General features: G+C 43.6%; 1 protein-coding gene across 3 annotated transcripts in view; it reads left to right on the top strand.

Moving 5' to 3' along the window:
* Window positions 1–27540, top strand: part of LOC144936904 (RNA-binding Raly-like protein) — a 138759-nt gene that overhangs the window by 68480 nt on the left and 42739 nt on the right. For 2 of the 3 annotated variants that reach the window (XM_078864116.1, XM_078864118.1), the window contains exon 2: window positions 16629–17005. In XM_078864116.1, the coding sequence (XP_078720242.1) occupies window positions 16750–17005 (256 nt within the window). In that variant the 5' untranslated portion in view covers window positions 16629–16749. Of the gene's footprint in view, window positions 1–6707; window positions 6727–16628; window positions 17006–27540 lie in introns of those variants that run through there. The other variant, XM_078864117.1, reaches the window with a different exon arrangement.

Here is a 27540-nt window from a genome sequence, read left to right on the forward strand (position 1 = left end):
CTTTGTCACGAGTCAACAGTGGATAGACTGGTCCCCACCATATTACTGTGGAATTCCCACCACTGGCTTAGAACAACAAACAGAGATGCGCACCATGCAATTATTGTTTGAGCATGGGGCCTAACCAATGCTGTCGTAACAGGTCTTTGACCACATCACTTTGTAGTTCCAAGTAAATTTCTAATAAAATATGCCATATGCAGATGTAAAGCAAAATGATGTGACGAATGTGATCGTGGACTTAAGGCTTAATCTTGGCTTACATTTATCATTAAAGGCACGTAACACTCTGCTGCGCTGCACTGGTATTGCTTCTGGACATTCATTCATGAATGCGCAGTACTGGCATGTCTCCTTCAAAATTGGTGGGATAGTTTGATTTTTTGTCACTAAAAAAATCATTTCCCACACTAATTGAATTCCTTTGTATTTTGAATAACAATTTTCTTGACAATCGCCATGAGAAAAACCCATTTCGTTTTAGATGGCATATGCTCCATCAATAGACTTCACACGCTTCAAACAATTATTCTGATAACCATACTGTCATGTAATCAAATGCAATCCTTTAAGGATATGCGTGTACCTTAGGTGCGCGCATATCCCCCCCCCCCCCGCCCGCCCCCAGCGTCCCCACTACAATGCCAGGTGGGTAGCCCCCTCTATTAATTGCTCAATAAGCCTGTGCCACATAAAGTGTGACAGCCCTCGGGTTTGTGCAAACCCACGGAGCATGCCATGTAATAAGCAGCGGCGTTCATCTGGCATGTCCATACATTTTTTTGAGTTTTTGTTGCTACAAACTATGTGCTTTGTGTGCTGGATAACGAAAACGAGCATTTTATAATCAAGACATCTGATGGTTTGTTTACCCAGTAAAACCTCACGAAGTATCGGAAATGTTTGGCCAGTTTTCTAAATTGGGGGACAAACATACAATTGGGAACACACCGATTTAAAAACCAGAAGCCTTCCTGTATAGAGGGAGAATTCCCAAGCTCGGCACAGATAACACAACAACCGATCTTCTTCGCCCCCTTTCCCCCCCACCCACTCTTTCTTGTAACGCTAATCGCACGTGATGTCTAATACCTGTGCCATCGGTTCCAATTACAGTCGACAGTGGTCACTTGTTGAGCCTCATAAAATGGAAGTTCAAAACTTTTCAGAACTACGTGCTACAAAATAACAGCAGTTCCTGCCTCGTGTTCGATCATTATGCCATCATAACGCACCAAATACAACACATTCCTGCGGAGGGAGCTGGTAGGAACGTTGGGTTGCTCGGTCAATGGCCAGGGTCAACGGCGGCGTGGTGTATTCCGCAAATATGCCCGACTGTGATGGCGGGCACAAGCCGGCGTGAGTAGGTTAAACGCTGAGTTTTATAAGGGCACCACGGGGTGACCAGCCCCTCCCTACCCCTCCCACCCCCCACTCAGCCCCACTCTCCCCACCCAGCCCCTCCACACCCAGCCCCTCCCCACCCTCCCCTCCCCACCCTCCCCTCCCCACCCAGCCCCTCCCTCTCCACCCAGTCCCTCCCTGCACGACGGACACAATAATCCCCTGTGGGCTGGTGTAACCAGGAGGTTCCTAACAGTATTATGTTATAGTCCATGTATGTCTATGCACTGCTGGGTGAAAGCCTGACTACACTGATGATTTATTTAACCACATTTCACCACGCTGGTTGGTAAAGAGCTGGTCCAGGTCCGGTTTGGATATCACCGCCGATGTTGCCCGTGGCCGGGATTTTTAATTCAAGTCGCCAAGTTAATGTCGTGCTGGGCATGAACCACTGCGCACCACTCCACGCACCAATTCAACTGCAGTCCTGTGGCTTGAATATTCACCCTGAGCAACCCACACTGAATTGCATGGTGAACTTTGATCTAATGACTCCCATAGCTGATAGAACGTTGGGAGGTGTTCCTCCAGTAGTGGGTTAATAAAGGGCTAAATATCACCGTAATCTCATCATGTCGTAGTCTTGGTACTCTGACGTGAGAGGCGAGTACGTGATGAAGTACGTTGTTCAAGGGTGGTAGCGTGTGCGTTTGCAAATAAGGAGCGGTAGTGTCGTGGTTAGTGCACTGCGCAACAAACTCTGGCCGCCCAAGTTCAATATCTTTTAGCCGGCCATGGGACTCCCCTAGGTCGACTCCGCCTTAAAATATACCCGGCACGGTATGTAAACATCAGCACTGTGGGAGACAGAGGCGAACAGGCGTGGTGCTGGCCACCCACCCCATTCGTGTGCCGGTCCATAGGCGATGCCCGCTCACGGGACATGGCCCTCACCAGTCTTGCTCAAGACTTGACACGGGGAGCGTGCGATCGATTGTCTTTGCACTTGGGCAATGTACGTGAACGTCCCATTGGTCAACGCTATCCGTCCGCCGCCGTCGTGCACACGCGAGCACGAGTTTGGCTCGCTCCGTGAGATGAGTGGTCGCAGGAGCACGTGGCACGCAAGGCACGCCTGGCGGGCAGGGCACGCCGGTCATTCTTCGGGGCTTTACTTATCTGAGCGCACCACGTGTGCATATCCCGGGCTGCACGGGCTGGGTGCAGACAGGACGCATGCTTTTCTAATTAGATTGTCACGATTGGTCGCGCGTGACCGTGGAACATTTTTCAGACCATGCGAGCACGTCCAGTATGCTCACCTACACGTACACAAAGACAAAGATCCTCCGTATATATTCTTGGTTCTTTCGGTAAAGTCACGTAGAAGGGAAATAATAATAACAAAATAAAACATGATAAAATATGTTTTTTTAAATTTCCCTTCTACGTGACTTTACCGAAAGAACCAAGAAAATGATTCCCTGCAGTCACGAAAGCTTTAAATCGAAAAAAATCCTCCGTATAGCCTCTAACAGACTGTTGGGGAAAGTGTTGTTAGCGAGCACCAATGAAGGCCGGCACGGCACGCGAGGGGGTGGGTGGCAAGCACCACGCCCGACCGCCTTTGTCTCCCCAGTGGCGATGGTTTTTACACACACTGCACCAGATACTCAATTTGAGGCTGATTTGACCTAGGGGAGGCCAAGCAGCGATTCAGAAAATCGTCACTGGTGTTGACCATGAGCGGGAATCGAAATTGTGTCGGGTTCGTAGCACAGCGCGCTAACCGTTGCACTAACGCTCCCCATACACACACACGCTGGATAGCACAAAGATAAAGATCCCCCGTATAACCTAAACAGACTGTTGGGACAAGTGCTCTTAGCGAGTAGCATCTGTGAACGCCGGCACGGTACACGAGGGGGTGAGTGGCCAACACCACGACCGACTGGAGAGCACACACACACACGTTTGGTGGGTAACAGTCTTCTCCGGAGCAGATCCACCTCTCTCCCCACTAACCCCTACCCCCCCGTTCTGGAATGCAGATCTGTCAGAGCGCACAGCTGGTGTCCGATTAAAGTTTACGGGGAAAGAAATGGATCCGAGCCATGCAAACATTGCGAATCGCACCTAACCATCTCTGAATCCCAGAGCCAACATCCCTTTTGAATATAAAAAATGTGACGTCATTAAATTACCATAGACGGTGGAACACAGCGAAATGGCACTCGTGGGCTACTCTACATCATTCTCACCGTGTCCCGTGTTGCAGAGCTGACTTGACCACCTAGGCTGTGTCACGTTGGCTTCTTTTCGTGCGGCATCTACTCTGGTTATTGTCACAACTGATTGAGATCCCGGCAAGCATGATATTAAGTGGGTTCGTAAGCATTTCAATATCCGTGGCCGAAAATACATTATCGTGTCTACTGCGTCCCAAAAATAGCTTCTTAAAGCCTGTGCCTGGATTGTTTAATATTCCGAGGCTGTTTTCGTTTTCAGTTAACGCACTGGTAATTTGCTAGTTGACGTTTAACCAGCAATTAAGTGCACCGTTTATATTACCGTTTTCATTCTTGTTTTTATTGGACCCATTGCAGCAATCACAACAGAGAACGTGCAAAACACGAGAGCACCGTTTTCATTCTGAATAAAGTGAGCATACGTTGCTGACAGGGTTTATGGAGGAGCGGTGGTGTGCTGGTTTTCATACTACATTAATACCTCAATATACGAAGTAGATTGTGTTCATGGAGCTTCGTTCGTATATTGAAACTTCGTATATTGAATAAGTAATAACATTAGTACTTTGATAATACGTTCCCAGAATTCGTAGCTTCCTATTTCATGCTATAAACACTTAATAACTCCCCATTCATATTGTAAACAAACACAATTTATATTTAAAATAATCGTTTTTATTCTGTACCTTATTAAATTAATAAACGACATGAATAAAATAAACATAGTGATGAAACACGATTGTTTTCTTATTTATATCGTACTGGAGATCGACAAATGTTTAATTTATTTAGTGATTACAGTATTGATTTGTAATTTTACTTTATTTGTATTGCCACGAAAATAATAATGGTAAGACGTCCAAAGTTCGTTTTACTGAAACTTAATATGACGAATATTCGCTGATCGAGGTATTACTGTGGAGTATGAAATTGGTGATCTGAGTTCAACTCCCAGTCAAGGAATGCGAAACTATGGCAGGGGCTTCTCTTCCCCAACCGCTACTGAGCAGCCTCAAGTAACAAGCTCCATGGCATGGGAACGCGTTCATCCAGCGGTGGATTCTAGAAAAGCATGTATATGGATATATGGTGGCCCAAATGTCAGACTTGCTTGTCTGGAAAATGTAACTTATTGGAGTCCAGCACGGTTTGTGATGGCTTAGAATATGGCTATTTTGAGTGCACTTAAATAATAATAATCACCACCAGCCATAATCTATGCACTGGACACAATCTATACGCCTCTGCTCACTCGCTACTTGCTATTTTCATTGCTCCGTCTCCGGAGTAGACGTCCTCTCTCTCGGGCGTAATGCCTTTGGTCGCAATTTCGTCAGTCTCGACCACCTTTCAGCGACGTGTCTTTTAGAAGAATGCTTACGTTGCTTACCGGTGAATGTGATGTTTCTAATTTGCATTTGTTCTCTAATTCACCTGCAAATTGTATCCCTAATTCACATGCAAATGCAAACTTTCATCAGCATGAGGCCATTGTGTGGCAATGTGGTGAGATTTAGCACAGACCAATTAAATGTAATCACCTGTAATGGTTTGCAAATCAAAATCTCCTTTAGGAGCCCTACAAATTCTTGAACATCATCAATTGTATATTGTATTAGTTATGTGTTCTCAATGAACGGGTATTGATCTATCACATTTTTTTTTTAAATGTTGAATGTGGACATGTAATGTAGTTGAGATTTTTTCGATTTAAAGCTTTCGTGACTGCAGGGATTCATATTCTTGGTTCTTTCGGTAAAGTCACGTAAAATGGAAATAATAAAATAATGAAAATAAAACATAATAAAATAATTCTCACGACGTTTCGACCACAACGCAAGCACCCGTCCTCAGGTGGAGAACAGGTCTGTCGAGAAGACAGAGTCTGAATGATAACGCCCCAGGCTTGGAGCGACTATTTAAGCAGGGATGGAGGAGCAAAGAGCGCCTTGACAAAATAATTTGCACATCAAGAGGAATTTAGCATATTTATCGGGAAACGTCGTGAGAATGATTTTATTATGTTTTATTTTTTTATTATTTCCATTCTACGTGACTTTACCGAAAGAACCAAGAAGATGTAGTTGAGATGTTAATCCACAGCGATTATTCAAATACAAACTCACACGTTGTGTTACAGCAACAGTGTCTTTGTGTTCTAAGCAATATTGGCTTATTTCATTTTACAAAGCTGTAGAGCACATCGTTATCATCATCAGCCTTGATCTTGTCACTGCTGGATGAACGTCTTCCCGAGCCGTCACCATCTTTAATGGCCTCGTGATACAATAATCCATTTAGCTCCTCCTCGTGAGTTGTTCTCATCACTCCATCACCACAGTGGACGGCTCTTACTCTCCGGCACGTTCTGTCTTCTGTTGTATGTTTTCGGCCCGCCGGTCACCATCCCTTCCAACGATGTGTCCTTCCAAAACCCACGTTTCTCTGAAGTTGTAGTAACATCATTTCTCTCACTTGCACATGTTCCCTGATTCATGTGTCCCCACCACTCTATTCCTCTCAGTGCGATTCCAAAGATGCAACTTCCCATGCCTCTTTATGCACATTTCAGCATTTTTTTCTATATCTTTATTCAAGGTCCATGCAGTAATTCTGATCCATATGTCATAGCAGCTAATAGACAGTGATTTACAATTTGATTATTTATTAAAATGAATATGACACGATCGTGCATTATTTAGTGCTATAAATATATATTTTACGAGTGCTTATTAATTACAACACACTAAAGGCATGAATAAGTAAAATATGAATTAAAACACATCAACCCATAAAGTTAATCCACGGATATGGAAATGTCGATCAAAACATTGACAAATTTTCACATTTATTTTTTGCCAAGACATTTTAATTTCCTATAATTTCGCTAAATGCCACTCTGAGCGTCCGCTGCCTTGAATGTATTTTCCCTCTTGATCAATGGATGCTCGCAGGCACATTGCATTCACCACGACACGAGAGCAGCGGTATTGAAAGCGTTCCCAGTCAGTGAGCTTTTGGAAATTGGTGGGAACTATCTTGACAGTTGCCCTCCGGCTGATCTCTTTCAGACGCTCAAGCAGTGGAAAACACAGTGCCCGCGCGTAGACAAGTCAGCGGTGGCGAGGTTAGCGTCGCATTTACACGCACTCGGTCCGTTCATTCCCCGCATCCAAGCGCGTCTTTCGCGCAGACTTCACGAGCGAGCTCGTTCAGACGCGAGGGCTTTCAAATGGACCTCCGACGGCACTTGACTTTCCGACGTGGCACGGAGAGTCACAGCGGCGAGCAGCAGCAGGCTTTGGAAAGGGACGACCCGCGGGCACCGCTGCGACACGTGACAAATGTGAGCCGGCGCAGCGCGCGCTCAAATGGGTTAGCGGCACGCTGGCGGCAGGACATTAAATGCGTTCTGGCGCCGAAGAGCCGGTCCCGCCATGCCTCCCCTGGGCTCAGACGCCCGCTGAGGGATAAGCGGCACAGGCGTTGCTCGTCTTGACTGTTTGGCGGTTGGCTTTGCCATCACTTCTAATCTCCAGTCGCTTCGCATGGTGCCGGGCTCACAGTGAGTGCGCCCACTGTTCATTTCGCTTGACGTTCGCCGCAGACGTTTTCGCGGCAGCCGGAGAAGATCAGTGCGGTGTTTTAGCAGGAAAATTATTTGAAAGCATTCTATCTCGTCCGTTAGTTTCGACAAAACATTTTGTTGAATTTTGTTTTGCCCTTGCTGACAACCTTGAGATGAAAAAAGGGAGACATTACATGCCCAATAACTGAAAATATTGCGCAGCACTACATAAGTGCTGCAGATAAAATGTTTCAAAGCTCAGATGGAGCTTACAAGTGCGGTGATGCATCGGTGTGACAAACGTACATGTTATCTTATTTGCAGTTTTCTAAGCCTTGACTTATAAATAGTTGTCTTTAAAGTACGAAATTTGTTTGCATGAATGTATGCAATGTCGCTTCACTGGGCTAAGCTTAATATATACAAGACTGTTTTGAAATTGACAGAATCCTCTAAGTGATCAATGGCTATTCTGTCTCTAAGTATCATTGTATATATGCATGAATTTTCATTGGTAGAACTTCTCCTCGACCACTCCACCAGTCATAATGAATGGGGAGTTATTTAAAGGCTAATGATATGTTGTTTATTCAAATGAGGGCTAATATAACTATGTTTTTACCTTTGACCCATTCATTTGTTTCATCGATTCTCACGCTGCTTATCTGCTCCGACATTGGAAAAAATAAAACTTAGCATGCGATGTCTCAGCAGACATGCCAAAGCTGTCACGTGGTTGAAACCCTTGGACTAACGTTTCTTCGATATTGATCCAACGTTCCATGTTTCATGGGGTGGGTCCCACCGTCTCTCTTTACGATCGTACCACATATGCAAGTTATGGGATGGAGGGTGATGCAGGGACTGTGGGGGAGGGTGAAGCGGGCGGATGGAGTAGCCGCTGAGTCTCAGCGGACTTCCCCCTGTGGAGTATAACCTGGTGAGCGGTGAGGGTCAGGTGAGTGGTGGATGTTTCACCAGGGTCACGTGAGTGTCACGTCACCCAGACTATAGGACAGGCTGACCGCTAGTATACTTAGTATACTGCAGCAGAAATCTAAAAATCCATGCGTTGATACAATAAATTCATCCACGATGAACTTGTGGACTACTGGGTTACAAGTACTCCTAAGACCCAAATCCCATATATATACAACATATGGCTCTCTGATTCATGTTTTGTTTGCATTTTTACTTGAAATCCCTGTCTAAAACATGCAAATCTCGTTTTCAAGTGAACATATTCTGCCAAGTGGGAGTGTGTTTCCTCCACCGTTCGTGCCCATACTTTTAAGATTTTCGCCAAGTCTCCTCCAATTCTTCTGTGGTTCGCCCGATTTTATTTTTGTCTCCTGGGATGCAGTCCCTAACTTGTTCGGCTTTTCGGTTGTTACCCATTCATTGTACACGTCCTAACCACCTTCCTCTTCTGTATTGACATCCCGGAGTATTATATGAAAAGAAAGTCCCAAAGCAATACAGAACCAAGCAGCATCAGCCTTGTGGTTGTGCATCATTATACTTTAAAGATAACAGGGAGGCTTTGGAGAATCTGTGGCTGCGGATTGCAGTAGGGCTGGGATGATGCATCGACGAAGCTTGATTCTTGACCCAAACGATGCACGATGCTTCGAATCGTTTCGGAAAGTTTTTATTTTCTCTCTGTAACACGTAATTGTGCGTTCATGTAAAACAAGTAAAATCGTTAATATGAATAACATATTGTTGAGTAAGGGCGCCGAATGATCTTGCGAAAGTTGAGTTGTTATAATATTATCGGCTGCAATAACCTACACGTTAAATTGTGCTATTTGTATGAAATTGATATGCACTGCGAATGGTATTGTGCATACACTTGGAAATCATCTTCTTGGTTCTTTCGGTAAAGTCACGTAGAAGGGAAATAATAATAAAATAATAAAAATAAAACATAAAATAATATTTATTATTTGTATTATTTTATTATTTCCCTTCTACGTGACCTTACCGAAAGAACCAAGAAGATGAATCCCTGCAGTCACGAAAGCTTTATATCGAAATTTACACTTGGAAAGTTGTCCCATTGGCGAGCCTTGAAAAGACCCCTTTAAGAATAACACCATTAACATAGACTGTGCACAAAGAATGCCTACTTAGTAGGATTCTGCTCCCCTTGCGATTCAATGTATTAAGTGTAATTCAGTGTCACAATCGAATTCAATAAAGAAAATTCCATATTTAGGTGAACATAATACAACATTCAAATTGAAAAGCATCGATTCTTAACGCATCGTGAGCTTGTGAATCAATATTAATCGTTTTGTGTTTACACCCCTTGACATGTACGCGCTACAGCGCTTCTCATACATCTACGATGAATTCTATCGGGGGCAGAAACGCATTGTAATCTATATTAACGACTCAAATCTCATATATGCGCGCGGATATATGGACACAGCGCGTGGATAGTAATGCTCTACTGTATGCCACTTCCAATGCATGTTTTTTTTTAACCTCGCTAATAGTAACCGTGCTCTCAGTGGACGTGTAAATTACTTGCTGATGAAACGTTGATTAGATACTGCACAGGGGTTTTGAGCCGGGGCAGCAAGGGCCTTTGCAGCCATCTGTGATAGTCGGGCCATGATTCGTACAAAGGGGGGGGGGGATCTGGATGACCTTCTGATATGCGCTGGATTAACGAGTGATTGAGTAGAGCTTAATACAGTTAGGGATCGGAAGCTGCCCTGCCCACATTTAAATTAAACACAAGTACAACACTTTAATTGACATCCCTCCGCACTGGAGGAATAACGTGTTCCAATGGAGGTAATCCTTGTTTAATGATTTAATGAGAACTTTATTGAAATGTTTATGGACATTGATTTGGCGTTTTGTTTCTTCTGCTGGAATATTATTATTTACATCGAGGATAATGCAATCATATATGTGTGTGCATCACCAAGTGTTAATTTCAAGTTACTGCATGCATTTTGCAAATTACTAATTATATGAGGAGAAGAAAAATAATAATGAATGATTTATTATTAATAATTAGATTTTCTAACAAATTTTCCCTCGTAACTACTTCACAAGTATATACGTGTATAAAATCATATAAAATCACATGCTTCGTAATTAAACTAACACTTTTCATACGTGGCCGTGTCTCTCTGTAACGGTCTTTACAGGTAACCATAAGAAACACGAAACATTCATGCAGAATCCCAAGAAAATTAGACTTTAAGTTTAGGGTGATTTATAAAGCAATTTAAAATGCACGATGGGATTATTCATAACCTCTCTGGAAAACAATTTACACCGATGAACAAAATAATCAATTAAAGGGTTTCATTCCGTTTTCTGCAGTGTAGCCCAGGCCGGAGGCAGCGTATTGGATTATGTAGATGCAATGTTTGCAGTCTGACATTCCTTATGTCCTAAATGCTGACCATGAGGTTATTTTACTCAGATAATGCCCTAAGCAGGCGTGATTCGCAGATTTATTTATAATGTTGTTGAGATATTTTAATTATTAATTCATGTGCTCATGTAAGTGGCAAGCATAAAGAATTCACCATGAAATGAGTAATGCAGTACAAGATAATTGCTTTCATTCTCATGATTATTATTAATGAGTTATTTTCTCATTATACAAAAAAGAACAATTACTCTGCTGCTGTAAATAGAAAATAGACTGGTTTGATTTTTGCTCCAATTTAATATTTATCTTTGTTATTTTTTTTTCATCAAACAAAGTTGAGTTTTGGGGATACGGGGCCGCGGCATAGATAAATAATGTTTTCATAATTATTATTTTTACTAAGTTGGGTAATGTAAGTTGTTGTTCACGTGCAATATTTATACAATTACGTCGCTGTGATCCTCGCGTGCCAAGTTTATTGAGCGAACCCCGAGGGATTTTGAACCTGGCCTTGTGAAGTGAATTACGAAACTTGCTCCTACCACCCCACCTGACAGGATTGAGGTGAAGTGGGGGCTGTGCAAGAGACAGAGATAAGGACAGAGCAGCCTATCAGCTTCTCCACAGTTGAGCTAAGCTTCATTTCCATGCTGTGTTTATTATTAGTTATATATATTTTAATCTGGCAATTACGCTTGATGCAGGCTAGTACTGATTCTCACACACTCGAGGTGTCAACAACTGAGAACATTCTTGGAAGCAATGGACTGGCCAAGTCGCTCTGAGTTCGTCCGTTCTCATCAGATCTTTGGAAGTTAAGCGCGGGGGTTAAGCTTAGTTATTCATTGGATGGGAGACTACCAGGGGGGAAAAAACGGCTATTTTAGGATACAAATTGAGCAATCATTGGAAGGATGTTATTAACCAGGTAAAACCCTATCATATATGCCGGGTACTGGTCTATTTTTCCGAGTTTACTCCCCCCCCGCATTCCCAGCTCTCTCGGCTTCCCACTTCCAGCCCCGCCAAATTCCCCACGTCCAGCCTCACGTCCCTCTCCTAGCGTCCACGCAGCGCCCCCCTCCCCCTGCCCCCCCCCCTCTCTCTCCCCCCTTGCCCCTCCCCCTTTCTTACCTATATAACCTCTTACCACGGCAGCTCTCTCTCCCACTTCAGCAAAAAACGAATTCTTGCTGTGGTGTTCCTACCTGATGATGATTGCTTGTTTTGCAATCGAAACGTCGTGATGTATTTTCTACCTACGTGACTTTACCGAAAGAACCAAAGAGTATGGATTCCTGCAGTCACGAACGCTTCAAATCTAGATTGGCTATTTTAGGGTTGAAGTGAGGTGGATAGTGAATGACAGTACATTGGTGGATTAAACTGGTAGGAACCTCTGGTTACACCAGCCCACAGGGGATTATTGTGTCCGTCCGTCCGTCGTGCAGGGAGGGGCTGGGTGGGGAGGGAGGGGCTGGGTGAGGAGGGGAGGGTGGGGCTGGGTGGGGAGGGGCTGGGTGTGGAGGGTGGGGAGGGGCTGGGTGGGGAGGGTGGGGAGGGACTAGGTGGGGAGGGTTGGGAGGGGCTGGGTGGGGAGGGTGGGAGGGTGGGGCTGGGTGGGGAGGGGCTGGTCACCCCGTGGTGCCCTTATAAAACTCAACGTTTAACCTACTCATGCCGGCTTGTGCCCGCCCTCACAGTCGGGCATATTTGCGGAATACACCACGCCGCCGTTGACCCTGGCCATTGACCGAGCAACCCAACGTTCCTACCAGCTCCCTCCGCAGGAATGTGTTAGAATCCACCCAGTGTGGAGAGGTTCAGTTTTATGCACACGTGACAACCACGTGAATAGAATTATCCGAACATCTCAATGCAGGATCATTCTGAAAACAAAACAAGTCTTGATACTTTTACGTGTAAATATAGGGCATCAATGACACATTCATCCACAAAGGCTTCAATGAGCCTCAATATTATTCCTTGAAAGAACAAAAACATCTTAAATTGAGAAAACAACTCGAGTAAGACCACGGCGAAAAGAAATCCTCCTTCCAACTCACTAAAGTGTACAAACCTCTCAAGATGGAAGATGGGTAATGGTGTTAGGCCAGTGGGGAGCTCGATATTGGCTAGCGGTGGCGTGAGACCAGCTGTGTGTGACGAGGAGAGAGAATGGCTACGGTGGCTATAAAAAGTAAGGATTCCCATTGACGGGAATCGAGTGAGGATCTGCACTGCGCTGCGAGTGACGGATGCCCACCGCGTGCGCGTGCGAATACACAACTCGAGGCGCCTGCACAGAGTTCGGTGAAGCAAATGGGCTGAAGCACGTGCTTAGTACAGGTTAGGGCGCCATCGCGTATGCACGGAAACAAACTGTCAAGATTGCTCTCGATTGGCCACTTTGTTCTCCTTGGGCTGTCAGCCCGTGAGTGTGACACAGAGGATTTTAAACTGACACACCAAAAAAACATTTGGCTCGCAACAACTGAATTGCGTGTGACTATGCCAGAGACAGATATAGAAGTTTCCAGGGAGGGAGGGGGCATCACCCCCCCCCCTTAAAATCCATCACTGGGCTATGCCCACGGAAACAACATGTTGCCAAAAGACGGAAATCATCAAGCATATTTCGAGCATGTAATGTATGGCCACCGTGTGTACCGAACCAGTAGTTCTAAAGACTTGTTAGTCGCAGCTCGGGCTTGAACCGTTCAGTCGCTTATGAAGATTCGTGAGCGGCTCAGTAATGGCTCAGCTGCGGCTCGGCTCTAAACAATCCCGAGCAAGGTAAGTGTGGCTTTCGTTGAGCCGGTTCGCTTGAGCCAGAGCCAAGCCTGAGCCGAGCCGTGACGAAGAAGATGGACGTACAAAAAAACGGGTTCGCAATAGGAGTGAGTTTGACCGTCTTTGCCACAAACGCCAACCTCACCACGAGGGAGACAAAAGCGGCCGGGCCTGGTGCTGGCCACCCACCCCCTCGTGTGCCGTGCCGGCTTTCATCGATGCTCAATAACAGCACTCCCACCTGAGGAAGATTGTTTGTGTGGCGATCGAAACGTTGTGATCTATTATTGTTTCTACCTACGTGACTTTACCGAAAGAACCAAAGAGTTATGGATTCCTGCAGTCACGAAAGCTTCAACTCAAGATTGCCCCAAGAGTCTGTTAAAGGCTACATGAAGGATCATTGTCTTTGTGTGAGGGAAGCAGAGTTCAGCGCACTTTCCTACGAACCCGGTGACTCGACTTCGATTCCTCCTCATGACCAATAACATGTTTGAACCGGTCCACGACCTCCACCAAGGTTGACTCACTGTTAACGGGTGCTTGCCGAGACCCAAAAGTCTATCAGGTATAGCAGTGCAGGGCATCTTTGTTATTGTGCATCCTCTGTGCCTGTGTTTCAATCTGGAGTATAAATGCCCGGAAGACTTTCAGAGAGAGAGATACGTACTTTAATTATAACTAAAGCATTTATTCAAGATTTAATTTTGTACGCTTTGCTCATCTCGTGATTTTGCAGTTCCACGGTGCATCGCCGTTGGCTGACAATGTCGACTGACAACTGGGGGGCTTCGTGGTTGGACAATGCTTGCCGCTGTAACCTGGCATTCATGGGTGTTCAATGGTTTGATTCCTACAGCTGTCCATTAGAGCCGAATGGCATACCCAGAGAATGCCATTTATCAACGTTGATGGATTGTTTGGTGGATGTCAAATAGCTTGTCATTGTAAGCAAGAGTGACCAATTCAAAGCAGGTGTAACGGGTTACGGTTTTCTGAAATGGCCTTCAAATGTATAGAAAACAAGTACAGTACATTTATTTCATACATGAAGAATTACAGCACTGAAAGTGATGCATATATACCGAAAACTGCATACTAATTTCTCTCACTATTGCATAATCTACTAACTGACTAAAACTAATTTGGCCATTTTAATTAGAGCATCATTTTTTCCTTTTACTTTTTTGGTTAAATTACCTTGATTGAACACAATTAAAGTAGTGTAGTTGTAAAACCTGCAGGTATATTGTTTGCGCACTTATTTCTATATTGTGTGTATAACCCAGTATAATAACTTGTATATGCCTTATGCAATCGTGCTATATTTACATTGGTCTAAGTATCAGCACTTCGTTATGCAATTATAACGTCTGAGTGCATCACAGAAATGGCCTATTAAATGCATCGCTCAAAACTAAGAGTTTGTCCCAAACCGCTCTGACCATTATTTTTGTGTGTCACGGAATTTTAAGGTCCAAGTGTATTTTTTTTATCTCGCTCATTTTGCGCCTGATTTTCAGCAATTTAACGTGATGGGCCAGCCATTTGCTTTTTTAAGTCGTTATTCAAAAATGTATCTTTCTCACTCCAGTGGTTTTTTTAGTTTTTTTCCATAGAGACTTGATGAGGTTCCGTTTTCAGCTGTTCATTTGTTTCAATTAAATACGTATCAAGTCTTTTAAAATAAATGCATTAATTAAATGTACAGGTCGCATTATATTTTTGTTTGTTCCCCACCCAAAGGGCATTGCATGAAATAGTTACTCTGCAGGAATAGAAGTGTTCCTTTGAGGTGCGGGGGGGGGCGGCACATACACTTAATAAAGGGGGGGAACTTGATATGTGAATCTTGAATGCTCTTCTGAGTGTGGAGGGCAAATCACAAAGATGGGCCTGCTGCGCCGTCACCCTCTTTTTCGTTTCTTTATTCTCAACCTGAACACCGGCTGCTGCACAATTGCACGCATCACACGCTCACTTCTGTGTTTTCATCCTGCCGAAGCAATTCCGAGTGTGTGAATAAAGGCAGTAAGTCTGTGGATCGAGTCACTGTGGTGTAACCTCTTTGCAGAAATTCATAGGACGTGCACGGTTAGAATATTCATCTTTTTTATGAACATAGTACCTCCATTTGCTAATTGCCCACTGATTACCTCAAGTTGATTGCACGTGCAAAAGTGAAATTGGCCTGGTATGCGATTTGAATTCGGAATCTTATTTTCACTGGGATATACTTTCATTTCCTTTATAAAATAAGGAGGGTCCTTAATTAAATATTAGTCTTGATTGCAGCTAAGCTTCTAATTCAGCTATTGCCACTCATTACCTGAAATGCCATTTAAGGGCGCCCTAATGATTTGCTTGGATACACCACTGAGTTTAGGTATACTGCGATTAAAATGCCATTTAGAGCCTTCTAATTATAGTCTTCTGAAACTGATGTTAATTTCCACTGCATATTATTTGCTTATTTTGACAGGCGTATATAAAATTACAGCTACAGGTTATAACTACAAATCATTCGCACGTGTCTCAGTTGTGGGTTGTATTAGAGCCAAGTTAAATGTTTTAGAAATTACACAAAATTAGATATACTGTACAGAGTTTAAATTTTGATTTAAAGCTTTCGTGACTGTAGGGATTAATATTCTTGGTTCTTTCGGTAGTCACGTAGAAGGGAAATAATAAAATTTTAAACAATAAAATTATCACATTTCGACTGCAACACAAGCAATCGTCATCAGGTGTGAAATCCACAGCAAGAAAATTAGAAAATAAATATTGCTGTAGATTTCACACCTGATGATGATTGCTTGTGTTGCAGTCGGAACGTCGTGAGAATTGTATTGTTTTATATATTTTTTATTTTATTATTTCCCTTCTACGTCACTTTTCCGAAAGAACCAATAATATGTACAGAGTTTGTCCAGTTTACCCCCAACAAGATGTGGTTGTAATAACAAATGGTGACGCTATCGACCCATCATCGTGTGAATATTGTCTTTTGTAAAGCGGTACCCGACTTTTATAATTGCTGCATTATCCCCAGAGAGTGCCTATCTCTAGTGCGGTCAGTAGATCTGGTTGACCAATTAACAGCCTTGTAAAAGTATTGCACTGCACTGAACATTACCACAATGCAAACGCTTGCCCAGGAAAATTATTTTTCTAGACGCGTGAACATGCAGTTAATTTTGACCTGCACGCATATATCCAACATGTGCCTAATTTCCCCACCCTTTTTTGTTGTTGTTACCCACAGGACACTTAATTTTAATACCGCCCAAAGAAAAGAAGATAAACAATAGAAAGAAAGAAAGAAAACCCCACAAGCCCAGCTAACTGTTTGAAAGGATTCGCCGGCAAAAAAAAAGGACACAAACATGACCGGCAAGGCACAGACGAGCAACGTGACCAACAAAAACGACCCGAGGTCAATCAACTCTCGCGTCTTCATCGGCAACCTCAACACGGCCATCGTCAAGAAGCCGGACGTGGAGACCCTCTTCTCTAAATACGGCAAGATCGTCGGCTGCTCCGTGCACAAAGGCTACGGCTTCGTGCAGTACGCCAGCGAGCGCAGCGCCCGGCTCGCCGTGGCCGGGGAGAACGGACGCGTCATGGCTGGCCAGCAGCTCGGTGAGGTGTAAACAAAAAAAAACGACGACGACGATGATGACGTCGTTGTCGTCGTCGGTGCGATTATTTTTTTTGCGTTTCAGTGATTTTTTTCTTTGATTGTCGCTGTTTTTTTTTTGCTACGTACAATTCGCAGCAAAAGGTTGTCACACTTCTACGCGCGTATTATAAATGATTTTAAGCATCGTCATCATCATCAGACTTGATCGATCCACTGCTTGAGCCTGTCAAAGCCGTCACCATCTCTCACGATTTTGTGACTTAACAATCCACATCACAGCTGCACACGAGGTCATTTAATCGCTACGTCCCCTTGATGGGCGTTTTCTCAGACGGGTTCCATTCATTGGCTGCCACTGTGCTTTGAATCGGTGCTCTTACTGTTAAACTATATATTTAGTTGAACGTTTACTGGCTGTAGTTACCACGAGGCAAAAGAAGAACAGAAAATATAATGGGTATCAAGAATTTGTTTTAAAACACCAGGAACATTTCGATGTAAAACTTTCGTGACTGCAGGGATTCATATTCTTGGTTATTTCAGTAAAGTCACGTAGAAGGGAAATAATAAAATAAAAAAAATAAAACATTAAAAGATAAAATTCTCACGACGTTTCGGCCACAACGCAAGCAGCCGTCCTCTGTTGATATGTAAACTCCTATGTCAAGGCTCTCTCCTCCGACCCAGCTTAAAAATACGCTGCCAAGCTTAGCAGTGTTCATTAAAACGCTGTCTTTCCGACAGCCCTGTTCTTCACCTGAAGACGGCTGCTTGCGTTGTGGCTGAAACGTCGTGAGAATTTTATTTTATTATGTTTTATTTTTATTATTTTATTATTTCCCTTCTACGTTACTTTACCGAAAGAACCAAGAATACAACAGGAACAATAAGATAAAAGAGTCACGAATAACTGTTTTCATGTTTCAAAGCAGGGAGTAAAATGTTTTTTCGCTTCTAGGACAAGTACATTCAGGAAATGTGACGATACAAAAGCTATGTTCACCTAATTTGTTCCCTCGCTGCTAATCAGTGACCAACAATGGAAGAGTAGATCTCATTTATAGCTTTTTCACTTACACAATTCCTGATTACAATTTTCCATTTGGAGAGTGGAGGCCAAAATCAGTGAAAGACGTGTCATGCAGTCTGGTTAATGTGCACGTCCATAGCCTCCTGTAAGCTACCATCACGCAGAAAGTATTTTTGTCTTAATTTATTCTATGAGAAACAAAAATACCAAGCTGTCTCAACAATGTTTGCATCCATTAAGAGTTCACGGTGTTTTGTTTAACATTAGTTTCACTACTACATTAATTGTCTGGAGGTCTGTGGATGGTAAGCAAGAATTATATTATTTAATTCACAAATCAATTGAAAATCAGTTTTGCCACAGCTTAAATTATATATCTTGAATGCGTATGTAAAGCTATTATGACATGTTCTGCTCTTCATACCGCGTACGTTTAGCATTTATTTCCACTTAAACTGATTGCACATTCCACATCTATTGATCACCCATTATGTCAATTTTATACGCTCGCTGGCTTTGTTGATTAAAATCATGGGCTTTGTTTCCAGGAAACAATTGCATCTCGATCTTGCATAAAACACCATCAACTCTTTACGTTGTTTGCTGTTACGCCTTTTGCTGTAAACAAGGCTCTGTTATGGCCAATCAAGCCGCAATGCAGAGGCGCGGCAGAAGCTTCGGAAAGCCATTTTCCTTCCCTAGCGGAATAACTATTTGCATGGCTGGAACAGCCTGCTGTAATTTTATTATTCTCCGACAAGTTTAATGCCCCAAGTAATGCGATTATAGCACGTTTATGGCAGCGCCGATAAAAATGCAAAAAAGCCTTGTTAATTTGTTACTTTCGTATTAAGGCAAAGCCATTCGCCTTCTTAAGGTACAATTTCATCTCTTATTTACTAAGCGAGGTTCAACGAGAGCCACCGGAAGTGGCCTGTTGTTGTTGTTGTTGTAAGTTTACTTCAGCAATTCGAACTCTTAGGCAGAGAGTTACCCTGGGCACGTGCTGGCAGCACAGTACCATTAAGTGCACCACGTCCTTGGAGGGGACGTTAAGCCGGGCTGTCCTGTGTGATTGTTTTTCCAACGTACAAGGTCCCGCGAGTGTACTGCGTGATGAATGCATGCCGCGAGTCAGGGCCAGAGATGCTGCTTGCTGCTGCCGCCGCAGATGCCGCAGATGCCCCCACGTGTCCTAAAAAAAAAGAGGAGGGAGCTGTCCATAGAGCAGCAACTCCGTGCGACGACGCGAATGCACGGGGCGTCGTCTTCGTTGTCGCGGAGAGAAATGCACGGAATGAATCCGGAAATTATTGAGCGGAACGCGACGTCGAGCCGCTCCTCGAGCAACTTCCCCAGTTAAATTCGCAACGTGGCGACAATGTCGGCACGTGGTCTGAACCGTTGTATAAACGTTAGTCCAACGTTCCGTGTTTACGGGGTCACCATATCTATGTATGGAATTTGCACCGTTGGGTACCCCGATGTGCTTGCGTGCATCAAAAGATGAAGACGTCTCTTAGGCCGCGTTTTTTTTTTTCGCGTCGACCTACCGCAACTGAAATGTATAATGCAGATACATTTCTGAACAAGGGCAGTACGTAAGAAGGTGAGTATATAAATAATATAAACACTTCACTCGTACTCCCTGGTCAGTAGCATCTTTGCAGTTGACAGCGGCTGCACTGGCCAACGAGTGTGAAACAAATATTGCTGAAATACAAACCGCAGCTTCAATTATTCACGTGCACATGTTGTGATGTTGCCTTGATGCATTGTGTGGACACTTGCTTATTATAGCACCATTTATGCATTTTTAAAATGACCCAAAGGGGCTTCTGCATGACTAGAAGACCAGTTCAGGGCTTTTAAGTCGTGTTTTTTTTTTGTAAGTTGAAAGCGATGATGGAATGGAGCGCCAAATAGTGCGATGTCATTTAACATTTGGGAGGTCACAGATGACACAGTTGTGTTAATGCTGTAAGCCATCTTACAAAATAAGTCTCTATAGGATTTTAACATGAGCCTTGCTTTGCTTCTCGGAGTCGTGAAGCGTAATAAGAAAGCCATTGAACTGAGAGGAGAAACCCAGTGTGGTGGTAAGGAGAGTGCATTACCGTGTTGGGAATTTACATACTGCGATGCTTCGTGCAGCAAAGCTAAGCAAAAGCCAGTTGAGTGTGAGCATCACACTCGAGAGGGCTTGTGAATTATAATGAATCACTCCGCCTATGACTCCTGCGGCTGCTCATGCCTTTGCTGGTGGTGGTCGTGGAGTCTGATCTGGATCCTTTACCACGCTTGTCCGATGATGCCCTCTACTGGCATCTGTGGGACATAACCCTCACGTGTTAATTGGAACGTCGACAACGAGTGGGCGATACTGCATATGGGCAATATGTATTGGAAGCCTAGGGAGGGAATATTGTAATGTTTTACATAGAAGTGTGTGCTTCCCATACATTTTAATTCATGAACGCGTATTTAAGACTTGGCAGGGTTTCTCAAACCTTTATTTAAACTTGTATATGATGCCATTTCTGTTAAAATATAAGTGTTGTGGTTAATCATTGATTTATTGCTATTTCATAAACAAACAAAAACATTAATCTAGTCCCGTATATACTATACATATATTCAGTTTTATGAAAATAATATTCATGATTGGTGTTTTTCAATCGTCAAATTTGGATGGCATCTAAATATAATTTGGCAGGGTAAAACGCTATCATTAGGTGCACCTTTTATAATAAGACATTTCTAGCAAAAGTATTTATAGTAATAATACATTTCATGCAGTTGTCAGTCCACCCCTCAGTCGTGGTCGTTGTTTTGACCATACTTCACCAAGCTGGTCACTGGGGGTTAGTGGACGGAGGGAGGCTCGCAACTGGTTCAGATTTTACACTCATGGCAGGGAATCAAACGCATGTGAACAGATTAATATGGCAATACACTAATAATAACCCCACAGCTTCCCCCGTATACACGGCGTATATATACAAGTAAAACATAATTGTCCTGAGTGAAAATATGTCTCTGCCAAATAACGTGGAATGGCTATCACTTGGAACAGGACCACCAGCCTAGATCAGCGACAGCACTGCCCCAGTGCTCATGGGAGTGAGCAGGCACTTATTCAAAACTATATTGCGAATACATTTTGATTTCAAGCTTTCGTGACTGCAGGGATTCATATTCTTGGTTCTTTCGGTAAAGTCACGTAGAAGGGAAATAATAAAATAATCAAAATGTATAAAACAATAAAATTCTCACGACGTTTCGACTGCAACACATGCAATCATCATCAGGTGTGAAATCCACAAGCAATTTTGAAAAAACCGCCACTTTTTTTTTTATATAATTTTCCAAAAACGTCATGATGTTGAAGAAAGCTGCAACTACAGACTGTTGGAACAATCATGGAATTATTTATTTGAAAAATCTAATTAAATATTGCATAGAAATTGCAATGAATTTGCGCGCTTTTGCCGTGCCACGCTGGGTGTGCACTGCAGACAATGTCCTACGTTTTGGAGACTTCATTCTACAGGGATTTCCTCCCCTTCAGGTTCTCCCAGGATCGTCCTATTTTTGAAGCAGTTGTCTTAGAAACAACCCTTTATTATTCATAATAAAGGGTAGTTTTTGGGTTTGATCACATAAATATAACTATGTCGTTAACCCACCACCACTCGACACAGCCAATTAGTAAGGTTTGTCACGTAAACACAACGTGCCAATTCATGACTACTTCAGCACACCGGTGTGTTGGAGACTAAACCCACCACATTTACAATTTGAGTACGGCGTTTCGCTGGTGATGACGACAGCCAGCTTCATCAGGCGATTTTCCACAATTGTTAAGGAGTCTTCCTGATTCCAGTCTTAAATACAGGGCGATGTCATCACTGTGATGTCATCATACCAGAGAGTTAAAATCCTCAGATTATTGTCAGCTGCACAGTAATGCAACACTCAAGACAACGCAATGCCATTGACATCAAGGCCTCCTCTCTTCCGGTACTGTGAAATACCGTCTAGTATGCATCCCATCATATATCCTGGATCTGTTTTTAAATTCCTCAAAACGGGTGGCAACTCTAGGCCGGATGTTCGTCATCCGACATTATAAATAGCCGCAAATTAGTCCGGCGATATGGTTTCGGCGATAATTATCGATGCGTCTCAATCTCATCGCTTCGCCGTTGTGGGCACGGAAGGCCGAGGGGTCTGTGCGGCTGCCGGTGACTGCGCGGTTTGCCTTTTGCAGGGACCGCCACCTTCTATGGATTTATTGCGGCGCGGACACCGATGGCACGTACAAATGCGCACAAGGAGAAATTTAATTCCAGGCGATAATGGTGTCGGGCGTGTAAACAGTTGCGCGGTTTACTATCTCGTCGGCCACGGTTTGTCATCATTACCAACATCAGTCACGTGTATGCCGGTGCCTTTCACACTCGGCGTTCACCCAATGCGTTCACAAGGCAAGCCCGGGTTTGCAGGGGCCTGGCAGCATCAATGCACACAAAGCCATTACATCCAACAGGGCCACATTCACGGGGAACATTGAGCATGAAAGCAGCAAATAATGGCACGCTCTTGCTAATGGTTGCCACGATAGCATTGACTTTGACTCTGCAGCATCCGCACGCTTTGTTATCACCCAGCGGACGTTATCGAGGTGTTGTATTGGCAGGGCTCGAAGCTTTGACCCCATTACACACCGGCCCAGCGGCAAGCACATTAACCCCTAGGCTATCCAGCTGGGCTGTGGCGTGGGTTAACGTTTACAAAGTAATGATCCATAGAAAAGGTGGTGGGAGGGCGGCGCAATGATTTTTTGTTTTAATCGAAGCACAGAACGCCGTACATCTTTATGTTCTCAGCCACGGATCCGCAGGCGCTGTTATAACTTATCCGAGCTCCGAACGGAAGAGACTGCGAGCGACAAGCCCGTCGATTCTGCTGGGTGGTAGCGGCGGTACACACCGTGTGTACGCTAAGTGCCTGCCCGGTGTCCGTGTCGCCGCGGGTGTGCTGGTTTGGAGACGCTGGCGCGTTGGGATTGATGTCGCGTGCACTGGTGCATGCCGCTGAGCGTGCGCCTTTCACACGCTGCCACGGCGCACCACTTACCTTCCCTTGGCTTTCAAGTATGGGTACCGTCGCAGCTTCACGCTGGTCTCGTGAATTTTGCAGACCCATCATCACGCTGCATTAGAAGGTTAAATGGAATGATTTTTTTTTTGGTTGGGAAATTGATTTTCAATTCCAGCTTCGTCGCTATTATTACAGAGTAATGATCGGAAGTGAGGATGTGGAGATGAACACTATTTCACAATTCCTGACTGACTTTACAATGTAATCTCATAGTTGTGCTCGTGTTATTTGTGTTTTGTAACCATGTCTTAGTGTGTTATACATGCATATGGATGGGTGACAAAGCAGTATGACTGGAACAATGAATTTATCCATAATTAGTATTAGTTACAGTACGAAGCTCACGATACATGCATTGCATTGCGTGGGTAGGAATCTAGTTTTTTTTCACGAAGTGCATGTGACGAGTTCGCATCACTCCTGCAGCCACTAGAGGCATCACAGTAAAAACAAATATTGAATTAAATCCTGATCCTGAATCATGATAATCAATCAAATCACCAGATGGGTTATTTTAATCCATCGAATGTGTATTATTAAATATGTAATAAGGCAATATACGTAAGTCTTTGCTCTCCTGTTGCCCGGGTAACACGTTGGCTATATCCTTGACCAAATCCTAGCCAGCCGGATTAAACATTCAACAAACACAAACAAAACCCACTCATAATTAGCTCACTTCATTATGGTCCCCTCACATGAGGGCCTGAAGTGTCTAAGCCTGGCATTGGCATCCTTTGAGTCATTTCGGCCTCACGTATGTGCCTGGTGCAGTGCATTCGCATCGTCGTTGGGGCAACAAAGTCGTCTGTGCAGTGTTGGCCTCACCGCCCCCCCCGTATGGCACCACACCGGCATCAATGTGCTCGCTGAAAGCAATTTACCCAGGAGTAATATGCGACGACAATGGTGATTCTTTGCCTTTGTTTTGTTATTTTTGCACGTTCATGAGGTGCTGCTGTTATTCTGCAACATCTGCTGTGTGTGCGTGAATGCGTGAATGCATAATGCATGTGTGTTCTCGGCATGTGCAATGTGTCAGGTAAAAAATGCCAGTACATATGGGATGTGTATATACATATACGTGTGTATATGTATACAACAGTTAAGAGCTTCTGTACTTGAATGCCTCAGCCATCTGCAGCATAGTGACCTTGCAAACGAAATGTGTTTACGTATTCCAAAGGCTTTAACGCCATATACATATTTTAAAATAAATCATGGCGAATCCAAAAAGTTTATGTGCATTTCCTTTCGCTGTGGGAAAATTCACAGTGCGATAACATTGTTTATTGGCAATTCAGTGGCTCAAATCTTCAGATTACAGCAGGATATAAATGCAGGTTATTATTATTATTCATAAGAAAAGTGATGAGAATGCATTGGGCGAATTTCACCTTCTCTCCTGTTACACTGGCAGCCGAGAGGGTTATGGCTGGCTGTTGCAGCGCTGTTCTCTCAGGGCCCTGAGTAGGCCTGTGTCCCTTTAAGTGACCACTTTAAAGTACATGGGGTTAGCTCTCCACGGGGCAAGAGGTGAGGATTTACTCCTTTCCTCCTCTTCGACGTCCTGGGGTTTCTTGTGAATTAGTGTGGGGCGGGGGGGGCACACCCCCCTGACCCCCCTGACCCCCCTCCCCCCATTGAGTTATTCTGGGTGGGTGGGTTGTTGTTTTTTAAATTTTCCAGGAAGTTGACAAGTATGGCCACTTAGGGGCCATCCATTTAGTAGGTACGCAAAAATCTGTCAAAACGTGTCCCCTCCCCACCTCCCTGTACGCACACGTACTTATTACACCCCCCTCCACTCACCTTCGTACGTACGCTTGACGCACCCCCCCCCCCCCCCACGAATCCTATAGAACGGCCGAAATTTAATCCACCCAGAAACGACCAAGGATTAATACTATTAACGCGTTTAAGCAAACAGATAGTCCACCGCCGGACTATCTAACTCATTTGAAGGCCAATGTAGACGAATTTTTATCGAGGCTTCACCCCCCCCCCCCCCACGTTTCCTATGCGTACGCACATTGTCAGTAGACCCCCCATACGCAAGCGTACGCGTTTGGGTTAACCCCCCCTCCCCCCTCCATGCGTACGTACTAAATGGATGGCCCCTTACCTTAGGTCAGTAGATTGTTTATTTTTTGCCACGATTGGCAAATTGATGGGCTTACTCTAAATTTCGGCAAGAGGAGGAAATTGTTTTTTTTTATTTTATCTTTCAAATATTTTCCTGCACCACGTCCTGATGCATAACACATCGCAAAGCTGAAATCGCTCACATTCAGGTGAATCTGGTCACCGGCCTTGGTTGCACATGTTTGTGCAGTGATTTATTCAGCTTTGATGCGTACAGGTGTACTAGCTTGACAACGACACGTGGTTCTAATCAATGTTTATATTATATGTTGTTACTACAACCTTAAAATAAAATTGAATTCAGGATAGCATTAATACTATGGTGTTTACAAAGCAGGGTCTCCTAACTCTTAACATTATACTCTTTATTTTATACAGTAAAAGACAAATTGTTGTGTTAAGATGAAATGTAACAACAATATTGAATGAAATATAAGTTATAGCACAAAGTATTCATGTGTAGCTCATACTAAACAGTAATTGTTAACTAGCAACTTTCTGAAAAATGTATTGTATGTGTTTTACTTTTCATACATGTGAGTTGTTTTGCTCCAATCAGAAATCAGGGGTATATTAGATTGCATAATGTGAAGACAGGCACATAGCCAGGGTAGATAATATAAATACGTGGTTTTCTTCAATGCGAGGCATTTAAAAAAATGCACAATTCCTCTGTAATCTTGATAACACTCCAGCATTTCATCAAATGGCCTATTAGAGATAAAACCATGGATGTGCCGTGTCAATCGCAGGGGTTGTTTGACCATACTGCATCACATTGGCCAGTGTGAGTTGATGAAGGAGGCCCCAAGACAAGTTTAGAAACCACTTTGCCACTAACGTTAGCCATGGCCGGGAATTGAACCCTTGGTTGGCAGCTTTACAAGTACATTTTTACAACCCCTGCTCCACTGCTCCATCCCTGGATAGCCTCCCTGAGTCTCATTCCTCTATTTGAGGAGGGCCTTGTGTTGGGATGTTGGTGCCAATGCACGTGTCTTCAATAATTATCTTCATGTGAGACATTGAGGGCACCTACATAACTCGACAGGTACAAGGAGAAAACACTTAAAGCACTACAAAGAGTGGATTCAAACCACCGCTGTACCGGAATTTTACGGCCACCGCACAGCTGAACAGAATTTCATCCACCAACCCTCACCTCTAAAGTGCTGGATTGTAGGCATGCAAAGACAAAGATCCCCCATATAGCCAGACTGTTGGGGCAGATGCTGTCTGCAAGCACCTTTGAAGACTGGCATGACACGCGAGAGGATTGGTAGCCAACGCCACACCGAACCGCATTTATCTTCCGAGTTCTGACGTTAACACAATGCACCAAGTACTAATTTGGGCTGAGTCGACCTAGAGGAGGCCCAGCACTGGTTCAAATTTTCGTCACTGTTATTGGTCGTGAGCAGGATTTTAACTCGGGTCGCCAGGTTTTCACAGTGGTGCGCTAACCACTGTGCCACCACCACTCTCTTAAGCAAGAATTCATATTATGCCCAGTTCAATGTAAGAAAATCCAAGTGTGTCTCATCGTAGAACGCAATGGAAAGTGGTAAATTATATCACTGCTTATATATGTGTATTCGCGCACTGTGTCCATCTTTGGCTTACAGAGTTTAGAGGCCCAGCTTTTGCCAGCAGAGGGCATCAATGCGTTTTAGTGACAGATGAATGGCTCGAAAATTATACGTGAAAAAAATAACTATTAAATTGATCATTTCCTTGTGTGTTTAAAACTTATGCTGCCATTGCCAATGTGAACGGAATCAATGATAATATATTATGTAAATGCATCGCTCGCTACCCATTCTTATATTTTTTTATTTCTCCAAAACAGAGATGAAAACTGATACTAATATATCTCGAATAGTAATCTGCAGCAAAAAAATGAAGGTTATTATTTGTTGATATTAAAATATTGATTTTGTTTTTGGCAGCCGTTTCATTATTTATTTAACGATCTATTTTTACTCGTTCGCGTCTTCCCTGAATGACATTTTATTACACGTGAGATTTTTGTTTCACGCTTTCGTTGCTTTTCACACCATTGCATTAATATTGCTGTCATAGGTGGTGCACACTGGGATTATCTCAAATTGTGGAGCAAAATAAATGAACGGTTTTCATCGATTCATGTCAGTAAACAGCCCTTTCATTTACCTTGAAAACCTCAACTAAGTG

Source organism: Lampetra fluviatilis, chromosome 17 (genome assembly GCF_964198595.1).
Source record: "Lampetra fluviatilis chromosome 17, kcLamFluv1.1, whole genome shotgun sequence".
Taxonomy (NCBI): domain Eukaryota; kingdom Metazoa; phylum Chordata; class Hyperoartia; order Petromyzontiformes; family Petromyzontidae; genus Lampetra; species Lampetra fluviatilis.